At 37.3% G+C, this 15,412-nt stretch overlaps 1 protein-coding gene across 1 annotated transcript in view; it reads right to left on the bottom strand.

Moving 5' to 3' along the window:
- Positions 1-15,412, bottom strand: part of XPR1 (xenotropic and polytropic retrovirus receptor 1) — a 223,716-nt gene that overhangs the window by 100,492 nt on the left and 107,812 nt on the right. The window contains exon 3 of the mRNA XM_003130352.6: positions 2,053-2,154. Coding sequence (XP_003130400.5) covers positions 2,053-2,154 — 102 coding nt within the window. The remainder of the gene's footprint in view (positions 1-2,052; positions 2,155-15,412) is intronic.

Below are 15,412 nucleotides of genomic sequence, written 5' to 3'. Positions count from 1 at the left end.
TGAAAGCAATTTAACATATCATAAATCAGCATTTTAAAAATCAAATACAAATTAGATGAAACAGAATATATTATAAACAGTAAGGATAAGTATTTCATGAAAAAAATTTTAATCAAACATATTGCATATACACACTCAAGATAATGCATGCAAACATACATAAAACACACACATCTGTCTGTGAAATGGGGTCATAATTTGTATTTTTTACTGTAATTCAAAATACAATAATGTACCTATTGCTAAGAGCAGATATTCTTTGTAAACCAAGAAGCATTACCTATTTTTTGTGATCAAATTATCCAATCACAGTTGGGATCAGAAATTCTTCCCAGAAACATTCATAGTAAAAGAAAAATGTTAATAAACTTGACCTTGTGTATTTCTCATTTACAGCCTTAAATCTCCCAATAGCCTTTTCTCAGTCTAAATAATGTTTCCACTACAAATACCTTCCTCTTTTAGTCTCCTCTTCCTCATTCCACATTATATTACTGCCCTCTCCTCTGCATTGCTGCTTCCTCTTTATCCTCTTACCTCCTAATTGTGGAAATTATCTTTGTCGTTGAACACTTCAACTCCTTTTGTACAATTTTCCCTTGCTGAAAATCTATTTGTTTGCATGGTTTCAAATAATATTTGTTTTGTCTCTGCTTTCCAGGTGTAATGAAAAGGATATGCATATATGCCAAGCCCTTTCACAGCTTTGTGACTCTACATAAACTGCTCCCTCTGCTTAGAAGAAATCCAGCCATAAATGGAAGAGAAGAAGAACAAAGAGCTAAGTTATTTGTTTCCTTTTAATTTATTTTTTATTTTAAGGGAATGACTTGCTAAGTAGACTAAACTAGTAAAAAGGGAAGTTAACAATGCATTTATTCAATAATACTTTGGAGAAAATAATTTCTAGAACAAGGTCTCCAAGAGCTGAAATTCAGTCAGAGTAATTTTAGGATTTGCCATGGGCTGAAGAGGGATATCTTTTCTACAAACACTGGAAGAAAATAAATAAGGGTCAGAATGGCTAGGTATTTGGGGGAGGGGTGGCACAGATCTGCATAAGTATTATACATCAACAGGAATCAAAGGCCTTAGTTTTATTTGTAAAGTAGGACGTATAATGAATACGATAGGGAGACAGTTGGGTTGAGCGTTCAAGAGAATGGTATAGGGATTAGAAAAGCACTTTGGTGCAAAGACAAGGGTACTGATTAGGACTAACAGGCAGCTTTGAGGGCACAGTTAAGAATGCAACAATAAATTTACAGTGGTTCAAATTTGTTCTGTTACACGATTTTTCTTTTTTCCTAGTTGTCTCAAACAGCCTGCGTTGGCATGAAGAAGGTAAAAGGTTAGATTGGTACACAGTTGGACTGTGCTAAACAGAAGCAATCAACGTCAGGCAATGAGGGTAAAGGGACTAAAAACACAAGGGCTAATGGAAACAGAAGTAATTTTGGAAGGAGCCTGAGAGAGTGAAGCAATATGAGTTCTGCAGATGGAAAAACAGATGTTAAAGGAGTAGGGGAATAAATATATACATAAAACAAAAATTTAAAAGGCCCGACATAAATAAATAGAAGTTCTAATATCGTATCTTCTCAACTCCAATAGCATCTTACAAATGCCACTCTGGAAACCATGCCCTAGAGAGACAGATGAATGTCCTATGCAATGTAAAGGCATAAAACTTGTATTATTGAAAAGGTGCAACTGCATTGTTCAGCTCTGAGAGAAATGATAAAATCAAGTTTCTGACTCTTTTATGCTTTGGACTGGGCTATAGAGAAGCTCTGTCAAGGTATTCCTTCACAATAAGGTCCCCAAATCCTTGCAAATGCAAGAGAATCTAGGCAACGACCATATAAAGCTCAATCAGTGAATTCCGGATGCATTACTACCTCAGCTAAATATCCCTTAACTGCAGTACAGTTAGAAAAACAAGCCCAAATATTAAAATGATCAGAAGTTTCAACTATAATACAGTAGAGTTTCTCCTTCCTTAGCAGCAGAAATTGTCTCTTGTATGTTATACCAAAAAAAACTACTTACCTGAATAAAATGTGTTGATTTTGGCAAGTTCTTTTTCACAGGTTTGGAAGAATTTTTCTTCAAACTTGGCAAAATACCTCTTTACTGTGTCCTCATCTGTAACTGAAAGCAAGGAAAATAGTATTTAAATTTAATATTCAAAGGCCAACAAGGAAAATTACAGAAATTAGGAAAGTAGTAACTTAAAATTTTAATCTTCAAAATGACAACACTATACGTATTTCTTTGAAAAAGTGAACTATGAACCATAATAGGAAAAGGCTAACCGAAGCCCACAATGATTTTTTAATTGCATGACGTTTTCTAAATTTCTACTACAATAAACTTGCAGTAGTACAGAAAATAAGTATTCTAAGACTTCAGAAGCAGAAGATACTACTGCAGATAGAGGTGATCAAAGGCAGAGTCAAGGTGCTGGGAGTTTAAGTGAGTAGGATTCAGTAGCTAGCAGATTAAATATCTCAGAATTAAGTACTGCATTCAAAAAATGAAAAAAAGAAAATGAAGACATGAATATGAATGCGTTTCTGGAAAAAAAAGAGTTGATTGTTCTAACTATAGTAAATTGCTATCTAGTCATTTTTACCTTAGCTGAACCGGACACAGAAAGATATAGACTGACGAATATAAATTAGATATTCCAAGTCTTCAGTTGCTGGGTAGGAACATAAATGAGTTAAGCAAGTGTGTAATTGTGCAAGTGTGGTGATAAACAGCAACTGACACATTCAGGATAAACAGCGGTATGGATTCTAGCAAACTGGACAGTACAAATCCATCTAGCTAGTTGCTGCCCAGGTTGTCAGATCTTTCAATTTTTCAGGGATAAGCCATAAATCTAAATATTTTAAAACTCTGTGTGGACCAACCAATATATGTCTTTGTAGGCAGGATCCTCTTTGTTAGTTGTCACATAGCATGTCAATTTGCTGAATCTTATAGGAAAAAAAAAAAATATATATATATATGGCTTAGGAACCCCAAGCCTAAATGGGTATGTTTCTTGCCCAAGTGAGCTCTGACTAGACTCCAGATGCTAATTTTAATTTAGAACTATCCTATTTCTAGATCTGTGAAAGTATTCCAAACTTGAAATGCCTAGAAAAAGTATAGGTTTTTTTATGTCTGTCAGATGTTCCTAATCTTAGTACAATCACAGAAACTCTTAATTCACCTGTTCAGGTATGTCCTAAGTAGTATGCAACACACACACACTCTAATTCACAGTGCCAGAGAGATATTGAAGAAAAAGAAAAAAAGCTTAAAATAAAATTTCAAAAAGCATACTGAATATATTCATTTAATTTGAATATACAAATGTAACAAAATAGCACTACTGGAGTTCCCGTCTTAGCTCAGTGGTAACGAACCCAACTAGTAGTATCCAGGAGGATGTGGGTTTGATCCCTGGCCTCACTCAGTGGGTTAAAGATCTGGAGTTGCCATCAACTGTGGTGTAGGTCATAGACGTGGCTAGGATCCTGGGTGGCTGTGGCTGTGGTGCAGGCCATCAGTTGAAGCTCCAATTTGACCCCTAGCCTGGGAAATTCATATGCCACAGGCGCAGCCCTAAAAAGAAACAAACCAAACCAAAAAACAAAACAGCACTACTATTTTTTCTATTTCCTATGCTTTAGAACCAAACAGCTAATGTAGGAGTCTATTACTGATTTTGCAGTGAGGAAGAGATGGCTACTTTAAATTCCTCATATAAGCCTAGCAACTTAGGTAAAATAAATGCTATAACTGCCCAAGGCCAGTGAGAATTATTTTTTTCAAACCACAGAGCAAGTCAAAGCTTTTTTTAAAGCTGACCTTGAGTTAAAGATGCACCATGGGAACATATGCTACTCTTATAATAGCATCTGATTATAACTGATGTAAAGTAATATCTTATTCTACTTAACTACCTACTCCTCTTTTAAAATTTTAATTTTAATCTCTACTGCATTATCAGAAAAGAAAACCCCAAAGGGAAAAAACCAGGCTTGGTCATGTTTACTTTGTTTCTCTATGAAAAGACAGCTTTCATTAACGTAAAATGATAGAAATAAAGAAAGTTGTTCAGCAAAGTGATTTAAACATAGTTTCTGCTTTAAAAATTTTAGAGGGGAGGGATAAATTAGGATTATGGGATTAACAGATACTACTATATAAAAATAGATAAACAATAAGGTCCTACTGTAGAGCACAGGGAACTATATTCAATACCTTATAATGACCTATAATTGAAAAGAATATGTGTGTGTGTGTATAACTGAATCACTTTGATGTACACCTGAAACATGATATTTGAAATCAACTATACAATTAAAAAAATAATTTTAACACACATGAATGTTTATATATAGGTGGCATATTCAGCAACATCAACTATTTAAAATATTACGAAGAACCTAGAAACAACAAATTAAGCCTCCTAGAAATTAAAACACATGTAATAAATTTTATGTATTAAAGCATGAACATTCTACTCACGAATCAATCTCATATGAATTCTTCATTTCCTCAATTTAAAGATCACTTTATCTAAAATACCAGTAGTCTGTTATCTAGTTTTCTACTTCACATATAACTTAATAGCCAGAAATCAGAAGAGGGTAGAGTAAGATTACAGCAACACTAAGAAGTAGTAGTAAGCAGAGAGAAAAGAGGAAAAAAGCTGTAGAGGAAAGCAATAAGAATAGCTGTGTAAAATAAAATAAATGAAGGAAAATGTTCTCATCGTCTCAGATTTCAAAAGACATAGTAACCTGACGTAATTAGAAGTACACTATTGGTTGAAGTTCTTCCTGTGGCACAGTGGGTTAAGAATCTGACTACAGTGGCTCGGGCTACTGCAGAGGTGTGGGTTCAAGCCCCAGTCAGAAGTGGGTTAAAGGATCCGGCATTGCCATGGCTGTGGCATAGCTTGCAGCTGTGCCTTGGATTCAATGCCTGGCCTGGGAACTTCCATATGCCACAGGTGTGGCTATGAAAAAAAAAAGAGGAAGGATCAAGATGGTGGAGGAGTGGGAGTTCCCATTGTGGCTCAATGGTTAATGAACCCGACTAGGATCCATGAGGATGCAGGTTCAATCCCTGGCCTTGCTCAGTGGGTTAAGGATCCAGGGTTGGTGTGAGCTGTGGTGTAGGTCGCAGACCTGGCTCGGATCCCACATTGCTGTGGCTCTTGGGTAGGCTGGTGGCTACAGCTCCAACTGGATCCCTAGCCTGGGAACCTCCATATGCCACCAGGTGCGACCCTAAAAAAGAGAGAAAGACAAAAAAAAAAGATGGTGGAGGAGTAAGATGTGGCACTCACCTTTTCCAACAAACACATCAAAAAAAAAAAAAAAATACATGTAGAATATCTACTGAATGCTGGCAGAAGACCTTAAACTTCCAAAAGGAAAGAAACCCTCCACATAACTGGGTAGAAAAGGAAAAAGGAAAAAAGAGAGAAGGAATCAGGACACGACTAGCACTCCTAATATGGAGCTTGAAGAACAGACCTGCGGTTGCCAAGGGGGAGGCACTGGGATGAACTGGGAGTTTGGACTTTCTTTTTTCTTTGCTTTTTACAGCTGCACCTGAGGCATAACCAAGTTCCCAGGTCAGGGGTCAAATCAGAGTTTACAGCTGCCAGCCTACACCATAGCAACATGGGATCCGACCCATGTCTGTGACCTAAACCACAGCTTACTGCAATGCTGGATAACCAACTCCCTGATTGAGGCCACGGATCAAACCCGCATCCTCATGGATACTATTTGGATTCGTTTCTACTGCACCACAACAGGAACTCCCAGGTGCAAACTACTGCATTTGAGGTGGATAAGCAATGAGATCCTGCTGTATAGTACAGGGAACTCTATCTAATCACTTGTGATGGAACATGACGGAGGATAATATGAGAAAAAGAATGTGTATATATATAAATATGTATGTATACATGTACATATGGGTCACTTTGTTGTATAGCAGAAATTGACTGTACATTGTAAATCAACTACAACAAAAAAATCTTTTTTTTTTTTTTGTCTTTTTGCCATTTCTTGGGCCGCTCTTGCAGCATATGGAGTTCCCAGGCTAGGCATCTAATCAGAGCTGTAGCCACTGGCCTACCCAAGAGCCACAGCAACGCGGGATCCGAGCCACGTCTGCGACCTACACCACAGCTCACGGCAATGCCAGATCTTTAACCCACTGAGCAAGGGCAGGGATCGAACCCGCAACCTCATGGTTCCTAGTCGGATGCGTTAACCACTGTGCCACGACGGGAACTCCAAAAAAAATCTTTAAAATAAAGATGTACACTATTGGTAAAGAAATTAGGAAAACACAACAAAAAGAACAGAATAGAAAATCCAGAAATATACACAGAAATTTAGGTTAAGATAAAGGGGCTTCAAATCAGTGAGAAGAGAATGTACTATATAACAAATAGGGTTATGTGAACTGACTATCCACTTAAATAACCTTCAAGAAGAGTTAAGGAAATTACATTATAAAATACTGCAAAAAATTTTTTTTGAGCTCTTAAATGATTTTTTTAAATTTTTAAAATTTTTTTGTCTTTTTGCTATTTCTTTGGGCCGCTCCCGTGGCATATGGAGGTTCCCAGGCTAGGGGTCCAATCGGAGCTGTAGCCACTGGCCTACGCCAGAGCCACAGCAACACGGGATCCGAGCCGCGTCTGCAACCTACACCACAGCTCACGGCAATGCTGGATCCTTAACCCACTGAGCAAGGGTAGGGATCGAACCCGCAACCTCATGGTTCCCAGTCGGATTCGTTAACCACTGCGCCACGACGGGAACTCCTTAAATGATTTTTATTTACTTATTTTTCCACTGTAGTTGGTTTATAGTGTTCTGTTAATTTCTACTAAAAAAAATAACTCTACATGAAGAAGGCTTTCCTAAACACTACACAAAACAGAGAAGACAATGGGAATGACTGACATTCTCATAAAATGAAAAATCTCTATTCCATAAGATACTGCATGCAAAGCTACAAGATGAAAATCAGATAGGGAAAACTAATCCGCAACATTTAAAATAAAGGATTCAAATGTGAAATATATTTTACAAATGTTTTTTAAAAATCAATATTAAAAAGTAATTTGTAAGAAAATGGGTAAATTAGAGTAATTCATAGAAAACTACATATGGCCACGTACAAGTAAAAGGATACTCAACAACCCAGATATCAGATAAACGCACATTTAAAACAAAATGTAACTTCCCAACCATCAGATTGGAAGTGATTTGCAAATAATGATATTATTTTGGCAGTGGTGAAAGCAAACGAACACTCTTACTCCCTGTTAGTGGAATGTAAATATGTAAAATCTTTTAGGAAGACAGATAATAGCTATCACAAGTTTCATGATGTTCAATCCCACATGTAGGAAATTTATCTAAAGGAATCTGAACATTTTTATTAGAGTGATACAGAAAAACTGATATCCAACAAAAGAGTAATAGTTAAATAAATTACAATAACATTCTATAACACTTGGTATGTATGAAAACCCTAAGACACAATGTTAAGGAAAAAAATTTAAATGACTAATATATACTACATATTCTCATTTATGAAAAAAGTACAAAAATTAATATTCCTATGTACACTGATAGAAAGAAGAGTGGGATATATACCAAACTGTTAAAAATTGTTGTTAACCCCTTTGAAAGAGGAGTAATTATGACGGGGATGCTCACATTTTGCTGTCTACACTTATTGTATTGTTTGAATCCATTAGGATGGAATGTATTTATGAAGGATAAACTGTAATGTATAAAGGTATTATGTATTGGAAGAAAAAAAGAAACATGTCACATACAAATCTTTAAATTATACCTAACCAAAGAATATATTTATGTGTATGACTGGGTCACTTTGCTGTACAGCAGAAATTGACAGAACACTGAAAACCAACTCTAATTTAAAAATTAAAAAAAAATAAAGAAGGCATATACAAGGTGAAAAAAAAAAAACCTAAACAGCATAGCTAGTTTAAAAGAATATATAAAACCTAATCAGTGTACCTAGTTGAAAAATCAATCTATGTCAGAGTTTAAAGGTGCATGAACGATTAAGACTTTCACTTATGAGTTGGTAGAATGCTGATTTACAGAACACGAGTTACTGTAAGATGCTCCCTATAACCTATGTGCTGAGTATTAGATATCAGTAACTCTTAATTAAAGGAACAGAGAATTTCAGCATTCAGAAATCACCTAGTTCAATTTCCTTGTTGTATAGGGAGGAAATACAGAGGTAAAGAGCCTAGATAACATGAGGTTTTTTTCCCACCCTCTCCAGTTTCACAGAGACTCACTGTATTTTCTCATTATAAAATAAAGAATATCAAAGTGACTACAATGAATGCACAGGTGTTATGAACTGAATTGTGCTCTACACCCAATTAAATCTGAGTCCCTAATTCCAATATGGCTGGATAGGACACTGAAGAGGTAATTAAGGTTAAATGAAGTCAAAAGGGTGGGGCTTTATTCCAATAGGACTGGTGTCCTTCTAAGTAGAGGAAGAGACAATAGATGCAGCCCTCTCCCTACCTCCCCACCACTCTTGCCTGCACTTGCATGCTAAGCAAAGGCAATGTGAGAAACACCAAGAGGGCCCTCTGCAAGCCAGGAAGAAGGGCCTTACCTGAAAAGCTTGCACCTTGATCTTGCATTTCAAGTCTCTAAAACTATAAGAACACAAATTTCTGTTGTCTAAGCTACCTAGTCTTTGATATTCTGTTATGGCAGGCCTAGCAGACTACAATGAACCTAACATGTCCTGATGTCAATTAGTCACAAAACTATTAACTCAGTAATTAGTCACAAAAGACTAGATTCAGTTCGAAGAAAGTTATTATAAATAAGTACAAATCTTAGCAAGAGATATCAATAATTTTAAGACTAGCATCTAGAGGGGGAAAAAAAGGAAGACGAAGGGGTGAAAAAATCCAGAACTGGCAAAAAATTACTCAGTGCTGCTTCAGAGAACTCTTTGCCTTAGCTGGATATATATTAATTCATTCAGTTATGAGAGAGAGACAGAGAGACAGAAAGGGACTGAGCAAGAGATTTCTTTGTCATTTCTATTATGGTCTTATCTTTACCTTGCATTTGTGGATGACAGACAGTATCTTTCTCATTTACCACCCCCAAATTACTAAGTTAAAAGCGAAAGACCCTAAGAATACTAATCAAGGTAAAATATTCGTACTGCATAGCAACCACTGAGTGCTTTTTATAGCAAATTTTAGGAATATTTTTATTATTACCATAAGTGTAATTTTACTTTTATATGCAACCCCTCAAAAGTCAATTCTTTAAAATCACTAATAACCTTTTAAAACATCTTATATGTTCCATTCAAATTTTTATCATTACTTTCAATTTTCTTAATTTCCAGATCTGTGAGATAACTGAAGGTAAAAATTACATCTCTTTTATCTTTATAGATCATATGTCCAACATAATGTCTGGTGCACAGTATATGCTGCATTTCTTATTTCTTAAATTGTAAATATTGAAACATATTTGTCTCAACAATTGAGAAAATTATGCTTTATTAAAGTTTTTTTAAAAACTCCCAACAATTGAATATCTGTTCATAAAAAATGAAGCTGCGCCTCTACCTCACATCATATACAAAAATTGTCTAAATGGGTCAAAGACCTAAATATAAAAGCAAAAAGGATAAAACTCTCAAAAGAAAACAGGCATAAATCTTCATGACCTTTGATGAGGCAATGGTTTCTTAGACATAACACTGAAAGTGCTATAAGCAATAAAAGATAAAATACTGGTATATCGGAGTTCATCAAAATTAAAAAAACTTTTGTGTTTAAGACTTCATTCTAATTAGGAGTTCCCGTCATGGCGCAGTGGTTAATGAATCCGACTAGGAACCATGAGGCTGCGGATTCGACTCCTGGCCTTGCTCAGTGGATTATCTGGCATTGCCGTGAGCTGTGGTGTAGGTTGCAGACGTGGCTAGGATCCCGCGTTGCTGTGGCTCTTGGGTAGGCCGGTGGCTACGGCTCTGATTAGACGCCTAGCCTGGGAACCTACATATGCCGCAAGAGCGGCCCAAGAAATGGCAAAAAGGCAAAAAAAAAAAAAAAAAAAAAAAAAAAAAAAAGCATTTATTCTAATTAATGTGACTGTGGTAACCATGGGTGGGGCAGGGAGGGTAAAACTCAAAATATAGTGGAGATAGATGATGAACTCTTAAGGTATCTTTGCATTATTTCACTTGTCAGAACAAGTACATGGTACATCAGTAATTAAAAACAATGTATAGGGAAGTATATTAAATATCTTATAATAACCTATAAAGGAAAATAATCTGAAAAAGAATACATACACAGGAGTTCCATTGTGGTCCAGTGGCAACACATCTGACTAGTATCCATGAGGACACAGGATCAATTTTTCTGGCCTCACCCAGTGGGTTAAGAATCCTACATTGCCATGAGCTGTCGTGTAGATTGAAGAGATGGCTCGGACCCCAAGTTTCTATGGCTGTGGTATAGGCCAGCAGCTGTAACTCTGATTTGACCTCTAGCCTGGGAACTTCCATTTGCCGTGGGTGCAGCTCTAAAAAGCAAAAAATATATATATCTATCTGTGCACACACAAACACATGCATAAACACACACAACTGAATCACTTTACTGTGTATCTGAAACATTACATCACAATACTGTAAATCAACTATATCTCAATTAAAAAAAAAAACTTGTGTATAAAAAGGCGCTATCAAGAAAGTGAAAAGACAACCACAGAATGGGAGAAAACGTGTGCGCACTGTATGTCAGTTAAGAATCTAGCACCCAAAATATGTAAAGAACTCCTAGCACTCAACAATAAAAAGACAAATAGGAATTCCTGCTCTGGTGCTATGGTCAGTGGCATCTCTGCAGTGCCAGGACACAGGTTCCATCCCTGGCCTGGCACAGAGGGTTAAAGTATCCAAAACAGATCATGGCCAAGGAGAGCAGACTTGTGGTTCTCAGGGTGGAGGAGGAAGGGAGTGGGATGGATGGGCAGTTTGGGGTTTTTGGATGCAAACTGTTACATTTGGAATGGATGGGCAATGGGGCCCTACTATATAGCACAAAGAACTATGTGTGATTTGGTCACTTTGCTGTACAAGAGAAATTGAAGACACATTGAAAATCAAGTATAATTTCATCAAAATAAAAATATTAAAAAAAAAATACAGGATCCGGCGTTGCTGCGGCTAGGTCACAACTGCAGCTCAGATCTGATCCCTGGCTCTGGAATTCCATATGCCTCAGTGGAAATGAATCCGACTAGTATCTATAAGGATGCGGGTTCGATCCCTGGCCTCGCTCAGTGGGTTGGGGATCCAGAGTTGTTATGAGCTGTGGTGTAGGTCGTAGACATGGCTTGGATCCCATGTTGCTGTGGCTATGGTATAGGCCAGCAGCTGTAGCTCCAATTCGACCCCTAGCCTGGGAACTTCCATGTATCATAGGTGCGGCCCTAAATAGAAAAAAGGGGGGGTGTGTGAAAAATCTGAATAGACATTTCTCAAAAAAAGAAATATATAAATAACCAAGAGCACATGAAAATATTTCAACATCATCAGTCACTGGGGAAACACAAATCAAAAGCACAATGTCATTTCATACCCAGTAGGATGGCTATAATAAAAGACAATAACAAGCGCTGGCAGGGATGAATAGAAATTGGAACCCTCATATAGTGTTGGTGGCAATGGTATAGGCATTTTGGAAAAGATCTTGGGAGTTCCTCAAAAAATTAAACATACAGCTACCATATGGATCTAAGCAATTTCACTTCTAGGTATATATCCAAGAGAAGTGAAAACAAAAACTTATACATGAATGCCCACAGCAACATTATTCATAACAGGCAAAAAGTATAAACAATACAAATGTCTATCAATTTACGAATGGATAAACAAAACATGGCATATGCATATAATGAAATATTATTCAGCCATAAGATGGAATGAAGTAGTATTACATGTTATAGCATGGATAAACCTTGAAAACATTATATGAAAGGGAAAGAAGCCTGACACTAATGACCACATTTTTTTTTCTTTTTACTGTTGCACCTGTGGCATATGGAACTTTCAGGCCAGGGGTCAAATGGGAGCTGCAGCTGCCGGCTTACAACCTAGCCACGGTAATACCAGATCCAAGCTGCATCTGTAACCTACGCTGCAGCTTATGCAATGATGGATCCTTAACCCACTGAGCGAGACCAGGGATAGAACCTCCATCCTCAAGAGACAATGTCAGGTCCTTAACCTGCTGAGCAACAACAGAAATCCAAGATAACATATAAGAAAATTCTATTTACACGAAATGTCTAGAATAGGCAAATCCATAGAGACAGAAAGCAGGCTAGTGGTGAACTAGGGTTGGGGAAAGGGGAAATGGGGAAAGATGAAAATGTCCAAGAACTAGATAGTGGTGACGGCTGTACAACTTTGTTAATCTATTAGAAACCACTAAATTTAACACTTTCAAAGGGTGAAGTTTTATAGTATTTGAATTATACCTCAATAAAAATTTTTTTTTTTTTTTGTCTTTTTGCCATTTCTTGGGCCGCTCCCGTGGCATATGGAGGTTCCCAGGCTAGGGGTTGAATCGGAGCTGTAGACACTGGCCTACGCCAGAGCCACAGCAACGAGGGATCCGAGCCGCGTCTGCAACCTACACCACAGCTCACGGCAACGCCGGATCGTCAACCCACTGAGCAAGGCCAGGAGTCGAATCCGCAGCCTCATGGTTCCTAGTCGGATTCGTTAACCACTGCGCCACGACGGGAACTCCTCAATAAAAAATTTTAACTCCAAGTTTAACCCTACAGCAGAAACACACTGATGAGCATATTTATTCATTTCTTTGTTTAACAAATAATTATTACGCCTATTAGATAAAAGGCTCTGTGTTAAATGCTGGAGATAAAATGATGAACAGGATAGATGTGGTTCCTACCCACATAGAGTTTGCATTCTAATGACTGAGGCAGGGAAAAAAAACAAACAAACTCACACATATAAACAAAGAATTACAAACTGGAAAGCACTGTGAAGGCAAGAAACAGTACTGAGATGGAGGGTAGGTCCTAGGGTGAATGACTATCTTTTTTGGCATAGTAAAAGAGGGTCAGAAAAGACCTCTGTCTGAGGATGACAATCTGACACCTGAACCTAAAGAATAAGAAAAAGCAAGGGCAAAATGATTACCAAAAGAAGGAATAAAACATTAGGAAAGAAACAGGTGCCTGAGGATTGGTCACAGTGGGACTGATGGCATGAGGAGCATAATACGAGGTAAGGTTAGGGAGGTAGGCAAAGACCTTTACATGCAGGAAGGCCATGTTAAGGAGTTAGATTTTTATTCAAAGTACAGTGAAAAGTTTTAAAGGGTTTTTGTTTGTTTGTTTTTGTTTTAAAAGGGGGAGTCTAAAAAGTACAAGGGAAAAGTAGAATTAGTTTCGGTTTAATAAGTGATAAATTAAAATATCATTTCCCAGAACATTATGTATGTAGATAAAGGAAAAGAAGAATTCCTAGGGATTCAAATTAGTTTGGGAAATATGAGCAAAGAGTTAAACTGATCTCTTTAAGGTAGTAATTCTCAACTGGGGATGACTATCTCCCAGGGGTCATCTGGCAATGTCTGGAGGCATTTTTGGCTGTCATAAATGAGAGTTTTACTGGAGTCTAATGAACAGAGGTCAGGGATACTGCTAAACACTCTGTAATACCCTGTACACAATTCTCTCACCCTTCCTCCACAACAAAAGATTACCTAGTCCAAAATGTCACCACCACCAAGGCTGAGAAACTGCTTTAATACAAAGCTTTATTGTGATAACATACATGGATATTATTCTATAAGAAGGAGAAGTAGTATACAGTGTTTTCCAAAGTTATTTATAAGAATCTTGGGGATGGAGGGGGAATGGCTGGGAGAAGGTGGGAAAGGGGGATGAAGAGTATATATTAAAATTTTGGAATACAATTCTGTGAAATGCTAGTTTGAGAGACATTAACTTTATTATTATTATTTTTTCCTTTTCTTTTCTTTCTTTCTTTTTTTTACAGCTGCACCTTTGGCACATGGAAGTTCCTAGGCTAGGGGTTGAATCCAAGCTGCAGCTGCTGGCTTATGCCTCAGCCACAGCAATGCTGGATCCAAGCTTCATGTGCAACCTACACCACAGCTTTCAGCAACTCCAGATCCTTAACCCACTGAGTGAAGCCAGGGATTGAACCCACACCCTCATGGATACTATATCAGGTTTTTACCCCACCAAGTCACAAAGGGAACTCCAGTCACTACCTTTAATATTACCACTGTCTCTCTGCATTTGTATTATATTCCATATGCAATAGTATAGCTTCTCAAAAACTACTCATAAATGAAGAGAGCTGATAAATAAAAATTAACATGTGACTAAGTTCCATCAAATATAGAAGAATATTTAGCACTACTGGGTTCATGGTTTTAAGGGGAAAAGAAGGTGTTTGGAGTTTTTTTTAAAGTGTGATTTACAAATTAGCAATAAATAACTTGAACATCTTTTTTTCCCCCAAATGCTATTTCATCAACATATGGGTGAATGATATAAAGCATATGGTAAAGAAGATTTCAAACATAAAAATGTTACTCTAAAATCACTGGTATAGTAGACATAGAACTAATTGGGCGTCATTCATTCACCAAGCATTAAGTTCTTCCTATGCACCAGGCAATGAGGCAGGTGCTGGGAAAATAATGGTAAGGAAAATACATACAAACTCTGGACTCAGAGATTACATGCTACCAAGGAAACAGACTTTCATCAAATACTCAAACAAATATACAACTGTAATAAAGGTTTGAAGAAAAAGATGAGAAAAACAGCAGTGAGACAGTCTAGCCTGCAAAGACTGGGGGAGAGGCAATGAGGGAGTCTCTCAGAGTGTCATTTGAGATGAAATCTGATGGAACGGTATGCATTTGCTAGAGCAGTAGAAGCACTCCAAGCAGCAGGAACAGCACATAACATAATACTGTAAAAAGAAACGAGCAAGGTACACTTGAGAAACTGAAGAGGCCTGGAATCCAGGAGGCATGGGGACAGTAGTGGCAGTTAAGGCCAGACGGGTAAGCAGGGACCTGATCTATCCGGGCCTTGTAGAATAAAGGACTAGCCTTTTCCCCTATGACAAATGAGATATTTTTGAAGGGTTTTAAGCAGAGGAATAATTGTGATCAGATATGCTTTGCAAATGAGGCAGTGTGTGGAGACCAATCAGATTTAATACAGTTGGTATCAAATGAGAGATCATGATTGCC

The sequence above is a fragment of the Sus scrofa genome, chromosome 9 (genome assembly GCF_000003025.6).
Source record: "Sus scrofa isolate TJ Tabasco breed Duroc chromosome 9, Sscrofa11.1, whole genome shotgun sequence".
Lineage (NCBI taxonomy): Eukaryota > Metazoa > Chordata > Mammalia > Artiodactyla > Suidae > Sus > Sus scrofa.
The sequence above is the reverse complement of the archived record's forward strand: the minus strand, read 5'-3'. Positions and strand labels throughout refer to the sequence as shown.